General features: G+C 51.6%; 1 protein-coding gene across 1 annotated transcript; it reads left to right on the forward strand.

Moving 5' to 3' along the window:
* The first annotated feature begins 687 nt into the window (after positions 1–687).
* Positions 688–11,783, forward strand: LOC144729727 (EH domain-containing protein 3-like). The gene is made up of 5 exons (XM_078610169.1): positions 688–2,167; positions 3,759–3,856; positions 8,503–9,008; positions 9,306–9,473; positions 10,007–11,783. The coding sequence occupies exons 1-5, from the start codon at positions 1,701–1,703 to the stop codon at positions 10,715–10,717; spliced, it is 1,950 nt and encodes a 649-aa protein (XP_078466295.1). The 5' UTR covers positions 688–1,700; the 3' UTR covers positions 10,718–11,783.
* Positions 11,784–14,380: the final 2,597 nt, after the last annotated feature.

Raw genomic sequence — 14,380 nt, forward strand, 5'->3', positions numbered from 1 at the left:
CACCACTCACACCAAGCCCACCCCACTCACGGCACTCGCCGCATCACACTCACCAACCCACTCACCTCTCTCACCCTCACCTCTCACCACGTCACACTCACCAACCATTACTTGCACTTCCATAACCCACACAAAGCACTCGCATTCCACTCCGCCGCAATGAAACATTTTTTTTTCAAATCTGGTGTTAGTTAAAAAAAAGACTCGCTTATTGGTTAAAGCTTCCGTTGGGCAGAAATTTGACAAAAAAACCTGCCCTATTTCCCTTCAAAAATGCTGTGTGCCCAAGTACTGCGTGGCAAATCGCCAAGGTGATCCGAGGTGAATCTGGCTCTACATTTGGGTCTTAGCGACACAGTTTTACTGTACCAGCCACCGGAGCAGAAGTCGCGGGTGCGAATTCTTTTCAATAGAGGCCAAAAATTGATGCGCGCGTGTGTGTGTCGTGGTCGGGTAGTGAGAGGGTGGGCGAGTGTGCGGGGAGTGAGAGGATGGGTGAATAATGGGTGTGTGTGGGGAGTGAGAAGGTGGGGTGGGGGGGTGATAGGGTGGATAAGTTGGTGGGGATCGAGTTGGGCGGTGGGTGGGGAGCGAGAGGGCTGGTGGGTGAGCCGAGCGGGTGGCCGGGGGGAGAGGGCCTTGAACGATGACTCTCACCGTCTGGAGTGTATCCAGGGAGGAGAGAGAGAGAGAGAGGGGAGGGGGGGCTGTTGAATTTGCGATAGTGGCGCGTTAGCGAGGGCAGGGGCTGGGTCGGGCGCCTTGGCTCGATATCTCGAACGCGCCCGTGACATCCACACGTACAGTCGATGGTGCCTTCCTAAAAATAAAGTTGAGTGCCAACGGCGCCCCGTGCCCTCCTCCTGCGCTCCTCCCAGTGGACGCGGGTGCATGGGAATTCCCTTTCACAGGCAGCTCTGCGTGCAGTCCCCGGCACTCCCGAAGACCCACACTTGCCCTGGCACCAGCTGGTCCGGCACCAGCCACAACCCCCCCCGGTCGCTGCTCGCATCGTTCAGCATCTCGGAGCCCGCGGGGAAGCTTTCAGCTTTTGCTCTGGGCAGAACGGGCGCATCGCGGTCGGGGATGAGAGGCGTAAACAGACGTGATGTGGTGTAACAGATAGTGCAGATAGATAACACAGATGTAGGTACTTGCATGTTCCGTACCGGTGTGTATTGGTTTGTTACGGTGACCGACACGAAATGAGGGGCGTCTTCGTAGTTTGTGGATTTCATCGTAGTTCGTACGGTGTTGAGGTGTGATGATAATGGTGATAAGTTCCAGGCGCACACGGAGGATCGGACGCACACAGACACTTTCAGACACAAACATGCACAGTGCGACAGCAACACGAGAGAGAGATGCACAATATTGACACATGCAAATTAACATACGCAGGTACAAATACGCAGGGACGCAGACCAACACAAACATCGTCCAGATCAACTCGCGAAAAGATAAAGGTCCCCCGTATTACTGTATAGCCTCTTAATAAACGTGTGTAGCCAAAGTGCTGTTAAGCGAGCACTCGCTAAAACAGACGCAGAAAATATACACCGACAGACAAAACAACGACACGCACCAACACAGACACGCACCAACACAGACACGCACCAACACAGACACGCACCAACACAGACATACACAGCAGCGCACGCACGTACACAGGGCACCACCACCACCCCTCGTCCACGGCAATGTTATCCCGACTCAGGGGCTCATCAGCGAGCCGCAGAGAAACCCAGCAGCAGCAGGAGGATGAGGCCGAGCGCCTGCCCGCTGCCCGGGCTCTGGCTCGGCTCTACCGCCAGCACGTGCTGCCCATCGAGCGCCGCTACGGCTTCCACGCCGCCTATCGCGCCGCCGAGCTGCGCGACGCAGAGTTCGACTCCCCTCCCACGGTGCTGCTCCTGGGCGCACCGGCCGCGGGCAAGACCAGTCTGCTGCGATATCTGCTGGGCGGCCCCAGCTCCCAGCAGCAGCAGCAGCTGCTACTGCAGCAGCTGCAGCAGGGAGTGTTGCAGCCGGGCAGCGCCACGACCTCCGTGACCATCGTGCAGCACGGGGAGGCACCGGGACGCGTGACGCCTGGGCACGCCTTGGTGCTGGAGGCGAACTCTGCTTTCGCGGGCTTGGCGGCGTTCGGCAGCGCGGCTATGTCCAGGTGAGTTGCGGCTGTCGCCTGTCCCGGTGTTTGAATTGAGTTCGTGCCGAGATGCGCTGAGATTTGATGGAGCCGAGTGCCGACTGTAAAAATGCCCGAAGCTTTGGTCTGCGGAATGGGTGGCAACCCAAAAGGTGACTTTTTGAGTGTCGGTTACCGGTAACCGCGTAAAAACACTGGTATAAAAACCGGTTTACCGCACGTTTAGAAACGTATCGAGCCAGGGGTCGGCAACCAAAACAACAAGAAGAGCCATTTTTTTCTCGAATTCATTACAAAAACTCAATAATTTCGAGAGCCGTCAATGCACGTGCACACACAACATTACATCACGAAGCAGTCCGCAAAGAGCCCCATGCTGCCCTACCCCTGCTCGAGATGAATGGGCATCACGCGTGTGACTCTTTGAGCGGAGGAACCAAGGGAGCTGCTTGATGTTAATGGTTTCCACGCTGCACTGGCAATCAATCCGAAACTCGGGGGTGCGATTTGATCAACAGGCGCGGCGGTAGTGCACGTGGTAGCAATAGTGCACGTGTATTAAATCACCCCCCCCCCCCTTTAGTCGTATGATCGAGGTACGTCACGATTAGTGAGTCGCGTGTGGTGGGGTAAAGCGTGCGGACGTCCACACGTCTGATCAGCGTGGGAAGAGTAGACCAAATACACCCCTATAGCTCCCTCTAGTGGAGGCCCTTCTGGCGGCAGAGGCGCGAGTGAGCAATTGCAGGTCTGCGCCTTTACATGTTAACCGAACCGAGGGGAAAGTGTTACCACGCGGTGACTTAGGCCGCCGTGCCGTTTGTCCGTACGCGCGTGCCAATCGGAGCATTATTTTCCAAAATTCCACTGAGAACGATAACCGGTTCCTGAATTTCAGAAACCGGTCATCGAGTTTGATAACGATGAACGCTTTTCCGGTTGTCGTTTTACCAACCCTCGTGTGTAGGTGTGGATGTAACACATTCCTGCGGAGGGAGCTGGTAGGAACGTTGGGTTGCTCGGTCAATGGCCAGGGTCAACGGCGGCGTGGTGTATTCCGCAAATATGCCCGACTGTGAGGGCGGGCACAAGCCGGCGTGAGTAGGTTAAACGTTGAGTTTTATAAGGGCACCACGGGGTGACCAGCCCCTCCCCACCCAGCCCCACCCCTCCCACCCCCCACCCAGCCCCTCCCCACCCAGTCCCACCATCCCCACCCAGCCCCTCCCCACCCTCCCCTCCCCACCCAGCCCCTCCCTCCACATTCAGCCCCTCCCTGCACGACGGACGGACGGACACAATAATCCCCTGTGGGCTGCTGTAACCAGAGGTTCCTACCAGCATAAGGGGTGTGTGTATTATGTCTGCAGCGGTAGTGGGAGCGGTTAGCGCGCTGCGCTACCAACCCGACCACCCGAGTTCGAATCCCGCTCACGACCAACAACCAGTGTCGATTATATCTGAACTGGTCCCGGGCCTCCCCTAGGTCGACTCAGCCTAAAATTAGTATCTCATGCGGTGTGCGGTGCTAGCCACACCAACCCCTCGTTGCACGTGCCCCAACAGTCTGTGTCGACTACACGGGGGATGTTTGTGTGTGTGTGTGCAGGGTGGTGCGTGTGCAGTTGCCGTGTCCCATTCTGGAGAGCGTCACCTTTGTGGACACACCGGGCATTCCCAACGATGAGATCGCCGCAGGGCAGCACGGTACAAAACACCACCATTGACATCACAGTCATTATCACCACAAACACATTCCTGCGGAGGGAGCTGGTAGGAACGTTGGGTTGCTCGGTCAATGGCCCAGGGTCAACGGCGGCGTGGTGTATTCCGCAAATATGCCCGACTGTGAGGGCGGGCACAAGCCGGCGTGAGTAGGTTAAACGTTGAGTTTTAAAAGGGCACCACGGGGTGACCAGCCCCTCCCCACCCAACCCCACCCTCCCTGGATGCAGGACGAACAGAATAATCCCCTGTGCATGGGCTGGTGTAACCAGGAGGTTCCTACCAGTATAAACGTCACAATCAATACCAAGAATACCATCAACATCATCATCCTGACCATCACATCTGCTGTTATTTTCATCATCGTCATCTTCATTGTAACCATCACAACCACTGTTATTGTAATCAGCGTGATAATTACCATCATCATAACCATCATCCTAAACATATGAAATTTAATCAAAGTAATCAACGGGTGGTTACGTACGGTGCGAAAAAAGTTCAACATACATTTGTCTTCATCACAATATTCAATACACATCATCATCACGATGAAAATCACAAATTTTCATCATCAATATCACAACCATCGTCATCTTAATATAAATAATCTTTTTTGTCACTGAGATAAAACATCATTATCGATAATAGTTGCTGCTACGGCTTCCGCAGATTTTTACCGTTTTGAGCTCGGTGGAATGTGACCTCCACTGATTTATTTCGTGTTGACCCAGAATGTTAACGAAACACTCAACACATTTAACAATACGTAACTGTCCCAAACGAAAAACATACACAAGCGACATATCGGGCAATGGTCCTTCTTAACAGCACATACCTTCTTCACATACAATATTTGAAAAAGAGCCATTGCCCGAAACGTCGCCTGTTACAGTATGTATTTATGTTTTCTTTTGGAGTAGGGTCATTGCCGAATGCGTTGAGTTTACTGGTAGGGACCTCCTGGTTACACCAGCTCACAGGGGATTCTTGTGCCCGTCCGTCCGTCGTGCATCCAAAAATGGGAGGGGTGGGGTTGGGTGGAAAGGAGAGGGTGGGGAGGGGCTGGGTGGGGAGGGTGGGGCTGGGTGGGGGGTGGGAGGGGTGGGGCTGGGTGGGGAGGGGCTGGTCACCCCGTGGTGCCCTCATAAAACTCAACGTTTAACCTACTCACGCCGGCTTGTGCCCGCCCTCACAGTCGGCCATATTTGCGGAATACACCACGCCGCCGTTGACCCTGGCCATTGACCGAACAACCCAACGTTCCTACCAGCTCCCTCCGCAGGAATGTGTTCCTGTGGTGAATTGTGCTTGTGCACCACTACCAACTGCAGCAGCAGCTACACCAAACAGAAGTGATCGGATTCATTGGATTTCCCCTACATTACGCAATGTCCGTCGTCAAGCGTGTAGATTGGTAACGGATGTTGTAGTTTCTGCGGTTTTCTTCTCGTGTTTACTTCGGCAGACTGCTCGTCGAGTTTTTAGCTTCCAACGATTTCGAAAGTTCCGTGTTTTCTCATTGTACGGATGCTATATTTTAATGGAGTGGACTTGCTAATAACATCTGGTATTTCTGCAAACATTTGTTCCACAAGCTTGGCTCTGCCACAAATCATTGTTGAAACCGGTCCAGAGTTTTGTGGCTTGAAAAAAAAACCTGTATAACGTTTGTCCGGACAGCCAGTAGATTCACTACAATATCTCTGTAGAGTATGTGGAGAGACATCATTGAGTTCTGCGTATACAGTGTACGCTTTTACATGTTTAGTCGGGCTTAGCAACGCAGTAATCGATCGATTATTAAGTGCACAATGCTTGTGTGCGATTTTTATACGTAATGCATCGTATGCAATGGGTTCGTTTTACATCTGCAGCCACTAGTGACCGCTACATTCACCGCAATCTTTCATTATTGTTATTAAATTCACACAAAGCCGGGGGAGGACAGGATACTGGATATGTTGTACCGGGTGCGGTATTATATTCCGAGCCGCTGGTAAACTGGAATAATAGCCACAACTGACGTGCTTGCGTACGGGGATGTAATTCCTTTCCAGATAGAACCTCGCCTGCTTGCCCTTGGCCGACATATAGAACTTCTAGTTGTAGTAACAGCTCTCTCGCTGTGTTCTTCTTGGTTCAGCAGTTCCACTGCTGGATTATTTTTTCCGCCTGAGGACGACCGCTTGTGTTGCGATCGAAACGTCGTGATATATTATTTTTCATTAAATATTTCTACCTACGAGACCTTACCGAAAGAACCACAGAGTATGGATTCCTGCAGTCACGAAAGCTTCAAATCAAGATGGAATAATAGCCACACAAGCCATATACTGGATATGGTGTACCGGGTGCGGAAATAATTTATTGGAGTCGCCGACCCCGGACAGATAGATCCCGGCTGAAAAGTAAGCCTTGATGATGTTGCTGGCTGGCTGGCTTCCGCGGATTTCTTCTGTGTTGACTCCTTGCGGCAAGCGGTTGGGACGCGCGCGTGACAGCGTGAACCGCTCTGATTATTGCGATGGCATTCTCTAGCTCGCTTCATAATTAAACGCCGCTGCGTGGTGGTGCAAACGCAGGGGTTATACCGCGTGCTTCCGTGTGAGCGATGGGCAGTGCTCGTGTTTATTGTTGTTCCAGAGCCACTGGTGGAAATTCCACATTCTTATGACAAAAAGCCAGGATGACATTTTGGCGAGTTGACCGAACTTGTAATTATAGTAAAGCAGCGTGCTTAAACAAAGATGTTAACACTTGTGAGAATTTGCAACAATAACACGAGAAATGTGCCTCCTGGCTCTGGAGACCACCTGGAGAAGATTCCAGGCGTGCGTTGACAATGATGGCGAACACGTGGAGACTCTTTGACTTTATGAAGCTATTAACATTACAGTTGTTATCATGTTACACAGAGTATTAGCCGTTCTTTTTCCATTTAAAACGATAGTCCCATATAAGTGTGAACATTTTGTTGAAGCACGCTGTCATGATATCAACTTGTAACGTGCTACCGCATCGTATTCGCTCACTCTCAAGGAGAAAGACTTTGTGGCGTGTGGAACCACAGTCGACCAGGATGCTATCGCCGCGGTGAGCTGGCGCCAACAATTGCCCAAGCTCTGTGGTCCTCTATACATGAGGATGTTTTCAGCCCATTCACAATACATGTGGGAGGAAAAATGAGCACCCAAAGAAAGCCCACGCGCGCGAGAGGACGAGACTCCATCCTTTAGAGATGTCAACATATGGAGGCCACATCTGCCGTACCGCTTTCTCCTGGCGAACCAGGGTACTTGCACCTCCTCGACTTCCACGGGGAGTTCACATTTGTGTGATCCACCAATCTAAGCCTCCACAGTGCTGGATTACAGGCCATGTGCATAGCCACCACGGCCACTATGAGCCACTATGATCCACTAAGCCAAATAACCATCGCGTCTATAAAGTTAAAACATGGGTAATCCCACCCACCGCCATCATCATCATCATCCCTTCGGGGTTGATAAACTCCCTTTGTGGGAAGTCAACCAGGGTTCTATGGTTCCACAAGCTCCTGTCATAGAAATGTGGATTACACCCACTCACTTGAGCAGGCAGACACATAGGCTATTTCACTTTGAGGTTACCGCAAATTGATGTCAGTCATTTACCAAGGAGGGCATCGGTGAGTCTCAAGACACCCTTTCAAGAGGATGCTGTCATCTTGGGATATTAGGCCAATTTATTAATATCAAGAGTCGCCGGAGAAAACCCACCAACGGTTGTAACACTCAAATTGCCACACAGATGGATTTAATACATTGATGTCCTGCCATCGTCTGGCCACCTCACAGCTTAAGACCTACAACAAACAGCTGGTATTTAACTTTTGTGGAAAGTAAACAAAAAATCGTGTATTTTTCAGACAGACTCTGCCCTGCCATAGTAAGGTGGAATTGTGACCATTGTCTCAGGGCTGTAAACAAAGAGACGAGCGACCCCCGACGCTGTTAGAAAGCAGAAACGGCGTTGGCTCGGCCTGCGACTGCCCCCTGCCGGCACGTGACTGTCGCTGAGACACTAGGCATTTCGCGCGCGTCACCTTTGTCAGCAACACCGCCTTCGTGAATCCAGTATAATAGGCGACGTTTCGGGTAATGGCCCTTCTTCATAGCACATAGAGGGGCCAGAGAGGTTGAGTGTTGTGAAGAAGGTCCATTGCCCGTGAAGTCGCCTATTGTGTTATTGGCGAATGTGTCGAGTCGTGTGTTTGTTAGATTACTCAACTGGGATTACACATGGCAGCAATGCCCGGCGCCCCATTGGCAAAACTAATGCCCATTCGCAAAACTAATGCCCATTCGCAGGCAAGTTGCTTCGTTTCCTTGCACCACAGAGGGACAGCTGCTGCTGGGGGTGCCCTTTTAAACGACGTTGAGCTGAGATACGACGTTACCACGTGTAGAGCGCTTGGTGAGAAACTCCCGGCATGAAGGAGGGAGGAGATGAGCGGCTCTATCAAAACAATTCCACGTTCCACGAGTCTGCTCGGCGTGCACGTGGGGGAAACTGATCATGATCCAGCTCTCAGACGCACGCGCCGAATGAACCAACTAATGACCGTGCACTTGACCGCCCGACAGGCTCGACGCCGCTGCCTGGCGGCTACGGCGGGCTCCTGGCGTGGCTTTGCGAGCGCGCGGACCGCGTGGCGCTCGTGTGCGACGCCCCGCGTCCCTCGGTGTCGGAGCGCGGCGCCCTGGCCACGGCGCTGCGCTCGCTGCGCCGCCACCTGCACCCGCACAAGCTTCGCGTTTTGCTGCTGCGCGCCGACGAGCTGGGCGAGCCGGGCTCCCTGCTCCGCGCTCACGGGGCCCTCTGCTGGAGCCTGGGTCGTCTCCTCGGCAGAGGTCATCCGCAGCACCAGCAGCAGCAGCAGCAGAAGACGAGAGAGGGCCATCAGATGACGCTGGTGTCGCCACCGCGCGTGTACGCGGCCGCGTTCCGGGACGGGCCCCTGCGCTGGGACTGGAACCGGGATCTGCTGGAGGTGAACGAGAGGGACTTCATGAACGACCTGCGGAGCCTGCCGCGGCTCGCGCCCCTGCGCCGGCTCAACGACGTCATCGCCAGGGCGCGCCTCGCCAGGGTGAGCCGTGGTGCGGGTTGTTGATGTTGTTGATGTTGTAGTTATTGACATCCGTGGTGTTGTCAAGTCCATAATCGTTGTTGTTGTTGTTAAGCCCGTTTTTGTATTGGGCCGCTCTCCAGTTCAGGTCACGGCCCGTTTAAGGCAAACTTGTAATTTAATGGTGCGGTGTGTAAACATCAGCACTGGGGGAGACAAAGGCGGGTGTGACCATGGGGCTGGCCATACCAGCCCTGCCTTAATAGGTGCTCGCTGAGAGCTGGATTGGAGGAGGATGTGTCTCCTCGTGTCCCACAGGCCCACGCGTGCATCGTGAGCGCCCTGCACTCCCAGCTGCCCCTGTTTGGTCGACGGGCGGCCCTGACGGAGCTGGTGGCGCAGGGAGGCCTGGCGCCGGTGCTGGAGGTGGCGCATCAGCGGTGGGGGTTGCCAGTGGGAGACAGGCCTGAGATGGAGCCTATGCAGGTGCCTCTCAGCCCCCCCCCCCTTCACCTGCTGAACCTTCCACTCCCCCTCCCCCATCTAAATCCTTGACCCCCCTACGCTGCACCTTAGCCCCCATTCGTAACGATTTAATGCTCCCCGCCCCCACCCCTTCTGAATTCTGCAGCCGAGATTCTTGCAGTGGCGGATACATATAATGTGTAGGCCGGGGTGAAATGAAGCCACGGGGCGTAGGTTCCTCACCCCTGCGCTCACGGAAGCGTGGAAGTGTAGCGGTGAACGCACTCTGCTAAGAACCTGGCTACCCGCTCATGGCCAACATCAGTGACGAATATCTGAAATCGGTCCTGGGTCTCCCCTAGGTCAACTCACCCTTCAACGAGTATTTGGCGCGGTGCATAAACATCATAACTGGGGAAACAAAGACAGCCTGGCATGGTGCAGGCCACCCACCGCCCTTGAGTACCGTGTCGGCCTTCATAGGTGTTCGCCCACAGCACTTGCCGTGTGTGCGTGAGAGCGTGTCTCGTGCGTGGTTGTGTGTGTGCATGCAGGAGTGGCTCATGCACTGCGACATGAGCTTCATCCGCCCCATGGAGCGCCGTCTGCTGGCCGCCGTCGACACTCTCCTCCAGCGCGACGCTCCGGCGCTGCTCTCCCGCTTCCGCAATGAAGCCTCCTCCTGCACCTCCTCATCGTCGTCGCCGTCGTCATCCAGACGTCCTCGCCCTTCCCTCCTGCTGCTGCCGGGCGGCCAGGCCCTGCCCGCGTCGTCCCTGGGACCATTCGCCGAGGACCTGGGATTCGCGTCTGCGACGTCTCCCACCTGCGGCGACGACGACGGCGGCGACGCCTCGTCGCCTGCGCCGTGGGCGCTCTCGGAGGAGAAGGCGCTGTACGAGGAGCTGTTCCGCTCGCTGTCGCCCGTGCGGGGCCGCGTGTCGGGAGCGAGCGCGCGACTCGTGCTGCTGCGCTCGCGGTTGCCCGCGTGCGCGCTGCGCCGCGTGTGGCGCCTGTCCGACGTGGACGCCGACGGCATGCTCGACTCGGACGAGTTCACCGTCGCCAACCACCTGGTGGCGGCGGCGCTGCGAGGGCGCGAGCTGCCCCGCGAGCTGCCCCCGCACCTCGTGCCGCCCTCCAAGCGCGACCGCGGCCGGGGGCATCGGGCGGCGGCGGTGGCGGCGGCGGGGGCCGGCGAGCGAGGAGACTCGGGAGCCCCCGCCGATTGCGGCGTCGGGCAGAGCGAGCGGCCGGCGGAGTGATCGGCCGCTGGCGTTTGTGCCGTGCGTGAGCGCGCCGCGTTACGGGACGATGTGACGCTGGAGGCGGCGGCGGCGGCGGCGGTCGGCGCGGAGGTCAAAACACCGAGTCGGCACCGCTGAGAGCCTGGGTTTGAATTCGCGTTTCAGCCGGGTCACCGATGAATCGCAGAGACCTGTATGCTCGCATAGAGACCCCGACAGTTACATAGACTGAGTAGTGGTTGGAGGTCTAAGCTCGGTCACCAACAACTCTACAATCTTTCACGTGAAATTTGGCTCTGCACTTAATGTGGCTAATTTCCAACTGTGAGAAATAAAATACTGTATCGGTTTGGGTGTCGACTATCATGCGTAGAACAATACTCTGCTGCCCTCTACATTGAGGAATACAGATATCACAGCAGTACCTCTGTGATATCCACTTTCCTTGGCCGTTCTGTAACGCAGGGGGGTTGCACTGCGTTTAAACAAATTCAAATGGATAATTCGTCCAATGATGCCATCGGCACGTGTGTCATCAGCCATGGTGTATCCACTGCTGGATGAAGGTCTCCACATGCTGTTGCCATCCCACATGTTCATTCGCAGGAACAACATCCCCCTGGATATTATTCCTTCTTTAAAGGTCTACTTTTTAATGATTTTATTATAAAGCCTATCTGGACAGGGAGCTCTGTTGTCAGAGCGCTAGACTCGCAATAAAAAGTTTCCGAATTCAAATCCTAGCATCATCATCAACATCATTATCACCATCAATATCATCAATAGCATCAATATAAAAAGAGAGAACACCATTTTGTAGGAAGTCATCTGAGTCCTATGGAAAAAACTGCTACCGTCATAGGAATGTGGAATAATGATCAACTGAAGTGACCATCGCCAACGAGGACACTGTGAGATGATTAAACACAAACTTGTATTGTTTGTGTACACCATCGCCAGAGTAGCTGCATAACTCTTACTGTGACCTCTACGTGTGCAATATATAACAAGTGTAAATTTCTGCTTCTGTGAGTGTAATAAACACAAAACGAAATGAAATAAACATCTCTCAAGATTTATCATGTCTCAGCCTCCTGCCCCAATCTCTCACACCCACACATCTTTCCCCAGCGATCGCTCCTCCTTGTGTTTTCCTCCTGACCTACAAATCAACACACGTAAGTTGGCTCCGCGGGCAGGCAAGAATATGTTGGGTTATGTAGCCCATCTGTCCAGCCACCGAATGGGACTTGATGAGAATATATATTTAAAGAGTTTTATTCTCATTAAGCATCACAGTGTAGAGTGCAGTCTCCAACTCTTATTTTCTCAGTCTCTCTATGTGCTATGAAGAAATTCTATTACCCAAAATATCACTTGTTATGTATGAATGTTGAACTTCTTACGTATGTTCCGTTTAAGGCAGTAAATGAACAACGTGAGTTTTTCATTGATGGTGTGGCAATGCATATACCAGGTTTTTATCATAATCGTCCATCATCAATCCACTGCTGGATGACGTTATCCCCTAGAAGTCGACATCCATGGTGGTCGTGCGATGTCACAATCCATCTGACTCCTGAACGTGAGCCGATATCATTGCTCCATCTCCACAGAGAGCGTGCTCTCCTGGTGTGTTCTCTCCATTTGTTGCCATTCTGTTGTAAGTCTCAACCTTCCCGTCGAGAGACGTGTCCTGCCAAAGCATTCACCAGTCAATAGAATAATGTTATTATTTACCCAGTAGGGTCCTGAATTTTCAGGTTTGACCGATACCAATTCCTAATTAAGCCAAGGGCTTCAAAACCACCTAGACTGTATGGGCTACCAAAGATCCATAAAATCGGCATCCCTTTACGACCCATAGTCAGTACAATTGGCTCTGCCACATATAAATTAGCAAAATATGTAACTAAACAAATACAGCCCTACATCGGTAGGACATCATCATTCATAAGAAATTCAGAACATCTTGTGAATATGATCAAAGATATTAAACTTAACCCTAATGATATTTTGGTGAGTTTTGATGTGATTTCGCTATTCACTAAGGTTCCAGTGAGCGAGTCGCTTAAATTACTTGATACACTGGTAAAGAATACAGATTTACCAAAAGATATTCCGAAACTCGCTGACCATTGTTTAAATAACACTTACTTCTTATGGAGAGGTGAATTCTTTAAACAAGGAAGAGAGCAGCAATGGGCTCTCCTTTATCTCCTGCTATAGCAAATTTGTACATGGAAAACTTTGAAACCAGAGCACTTGCCTCGAGCACATTAAAACCATCCTTTTGGTTTAGATATGTGGATGACACTTTGGTTGTCTGGCCACATGGTAAAGATACACTTAACGATTTTCTAAATCATCTCAATGCACAAAACCCGGCCATTCAGTTCACCATGGAAATGGAGGTGAATAACACACTCCCGTTCCTGGATATTTTACTTGGGCATGGCCTAAATGGTAAAATAACACACAGCGTTTACAGAAAGCAAACGCACACTGATGCCTATCTGAATGCGAAATCGCATCATCACCCAGCTCAGAAATCCTCTCTAATCAAGACGCTCATACATCGGGCTAAAACAGTGTCAGATGATGAAAGTCTAGTGAGAGAGATTAAACATGTTAAAGAAGCACTAAGACAGAATGGCTACAATAATGCTCAAATTAACAGAGCACTAAATGCCAAATCACGATCGCAAAGCAACACTGCTGAAAGCGATCAGATTATTAAAACAATAAAAATACCATTTATCTCAGGAGTAACTGACAAATTAGCCCGTGTTTTGCAAAAGCAAAACATTACAGTAAGATTTGGTACAGTACACAAAATTCAACAACTAGTAACGTGCACTAAAGACGAATTACCTAAATTATCAACAGAAGGTGTATATCGGATTAATTGTGTATGTGGCAGATGCTATATTGGACAGACAGGGCGTAACGTTAGTGTAAGACTAAAAGAACACCAGAGAAATATTAAACTATCGCAAACACAACTGTCGGCAGTGGCAGAACATGCTTGTCAACAGGGACACTCAATTGATTTTGACAACGTTGAAGTGTTGTGTAAAACTAGTTACTACTGGCAAAGACTAATTAGAGAATCCATTGAGATTGAGAGAAACAGAAATAACTTTAATCGCTCAGACAGCTACAGGCTTAGTGCGGCCTGGAAGCGTATTATTAAATAAGATGCATTACAATTCCTTATAAGGGAAACAAGCACTAACTGATTATTAATGTAGCATAATCACAATAGAACACATTCCAAATGATTACTAATCTACAACTCGCATCGTAACAATAGCCTTATTACTAATCAAGTATATAATTACAATAACCCCCCCCTCAAATCTTTGCACCTGATGAGTTAATGAGTTAATGATGACGTCACCCTGCTGCTGCTCTATATAAGAACGGGAGACACAGCAGAGCCTCACCATTCTGGCGAATTGCCCGATGATGCTGGATGCAATTACCAGCGAAACGTCGTACTCAAATTGTAAATGTTGTGGTTTCACGCTTCAACACACCGGTGGGCTAAAGCAGTGAACTATTTGTCTTTTGTCAACGTGACACTTTTTTTACTGATTGGCCGTGTCGGGTGGTGGAGGGTTACGACACATTTATAAATAACGCGATCTAAACCCAAAAATCGTTGATTATGGACAT

This window comes from Lampetra planeri, chromosome 33 (assembly GCF_965212315.1).
Source record: "Lampetra planeri chromosome 33, kcLamPlan1.2.h2, whole genome shotgun sequence".
NCBI classification, from domain to species: domain Eukaryota; kingdom Metazoa; phylum Chordata; class Hyperoartia; order Petromyzontiformes; family Petromyzontidae; genus Lampetra; species Lampetra planeri.

Coding starts and splice junctions, on each gene's coding strand:
- LOC144729727 (XM_078610169.1), top strand. CDS start 1,701: ATGTTATCCCGACTCAGGGGCTCATCAGCGAGCCGCAGAGAAACCCAG. Junction 3,857..8,502: donor GATCGCCGCAGGGCAGCACG/GTACAAAACACC, acceptor ACCGCCCGACAG/GCTCGACGCCGCTGCCTGGC. Junction 9,009..9,305: donor CCAGGGCGCGCCTCGCCAGG/GTGAGCCGTGGT, acceptor CGTGTCCCACAG/GCCCACGCGTGCATCGTGAG.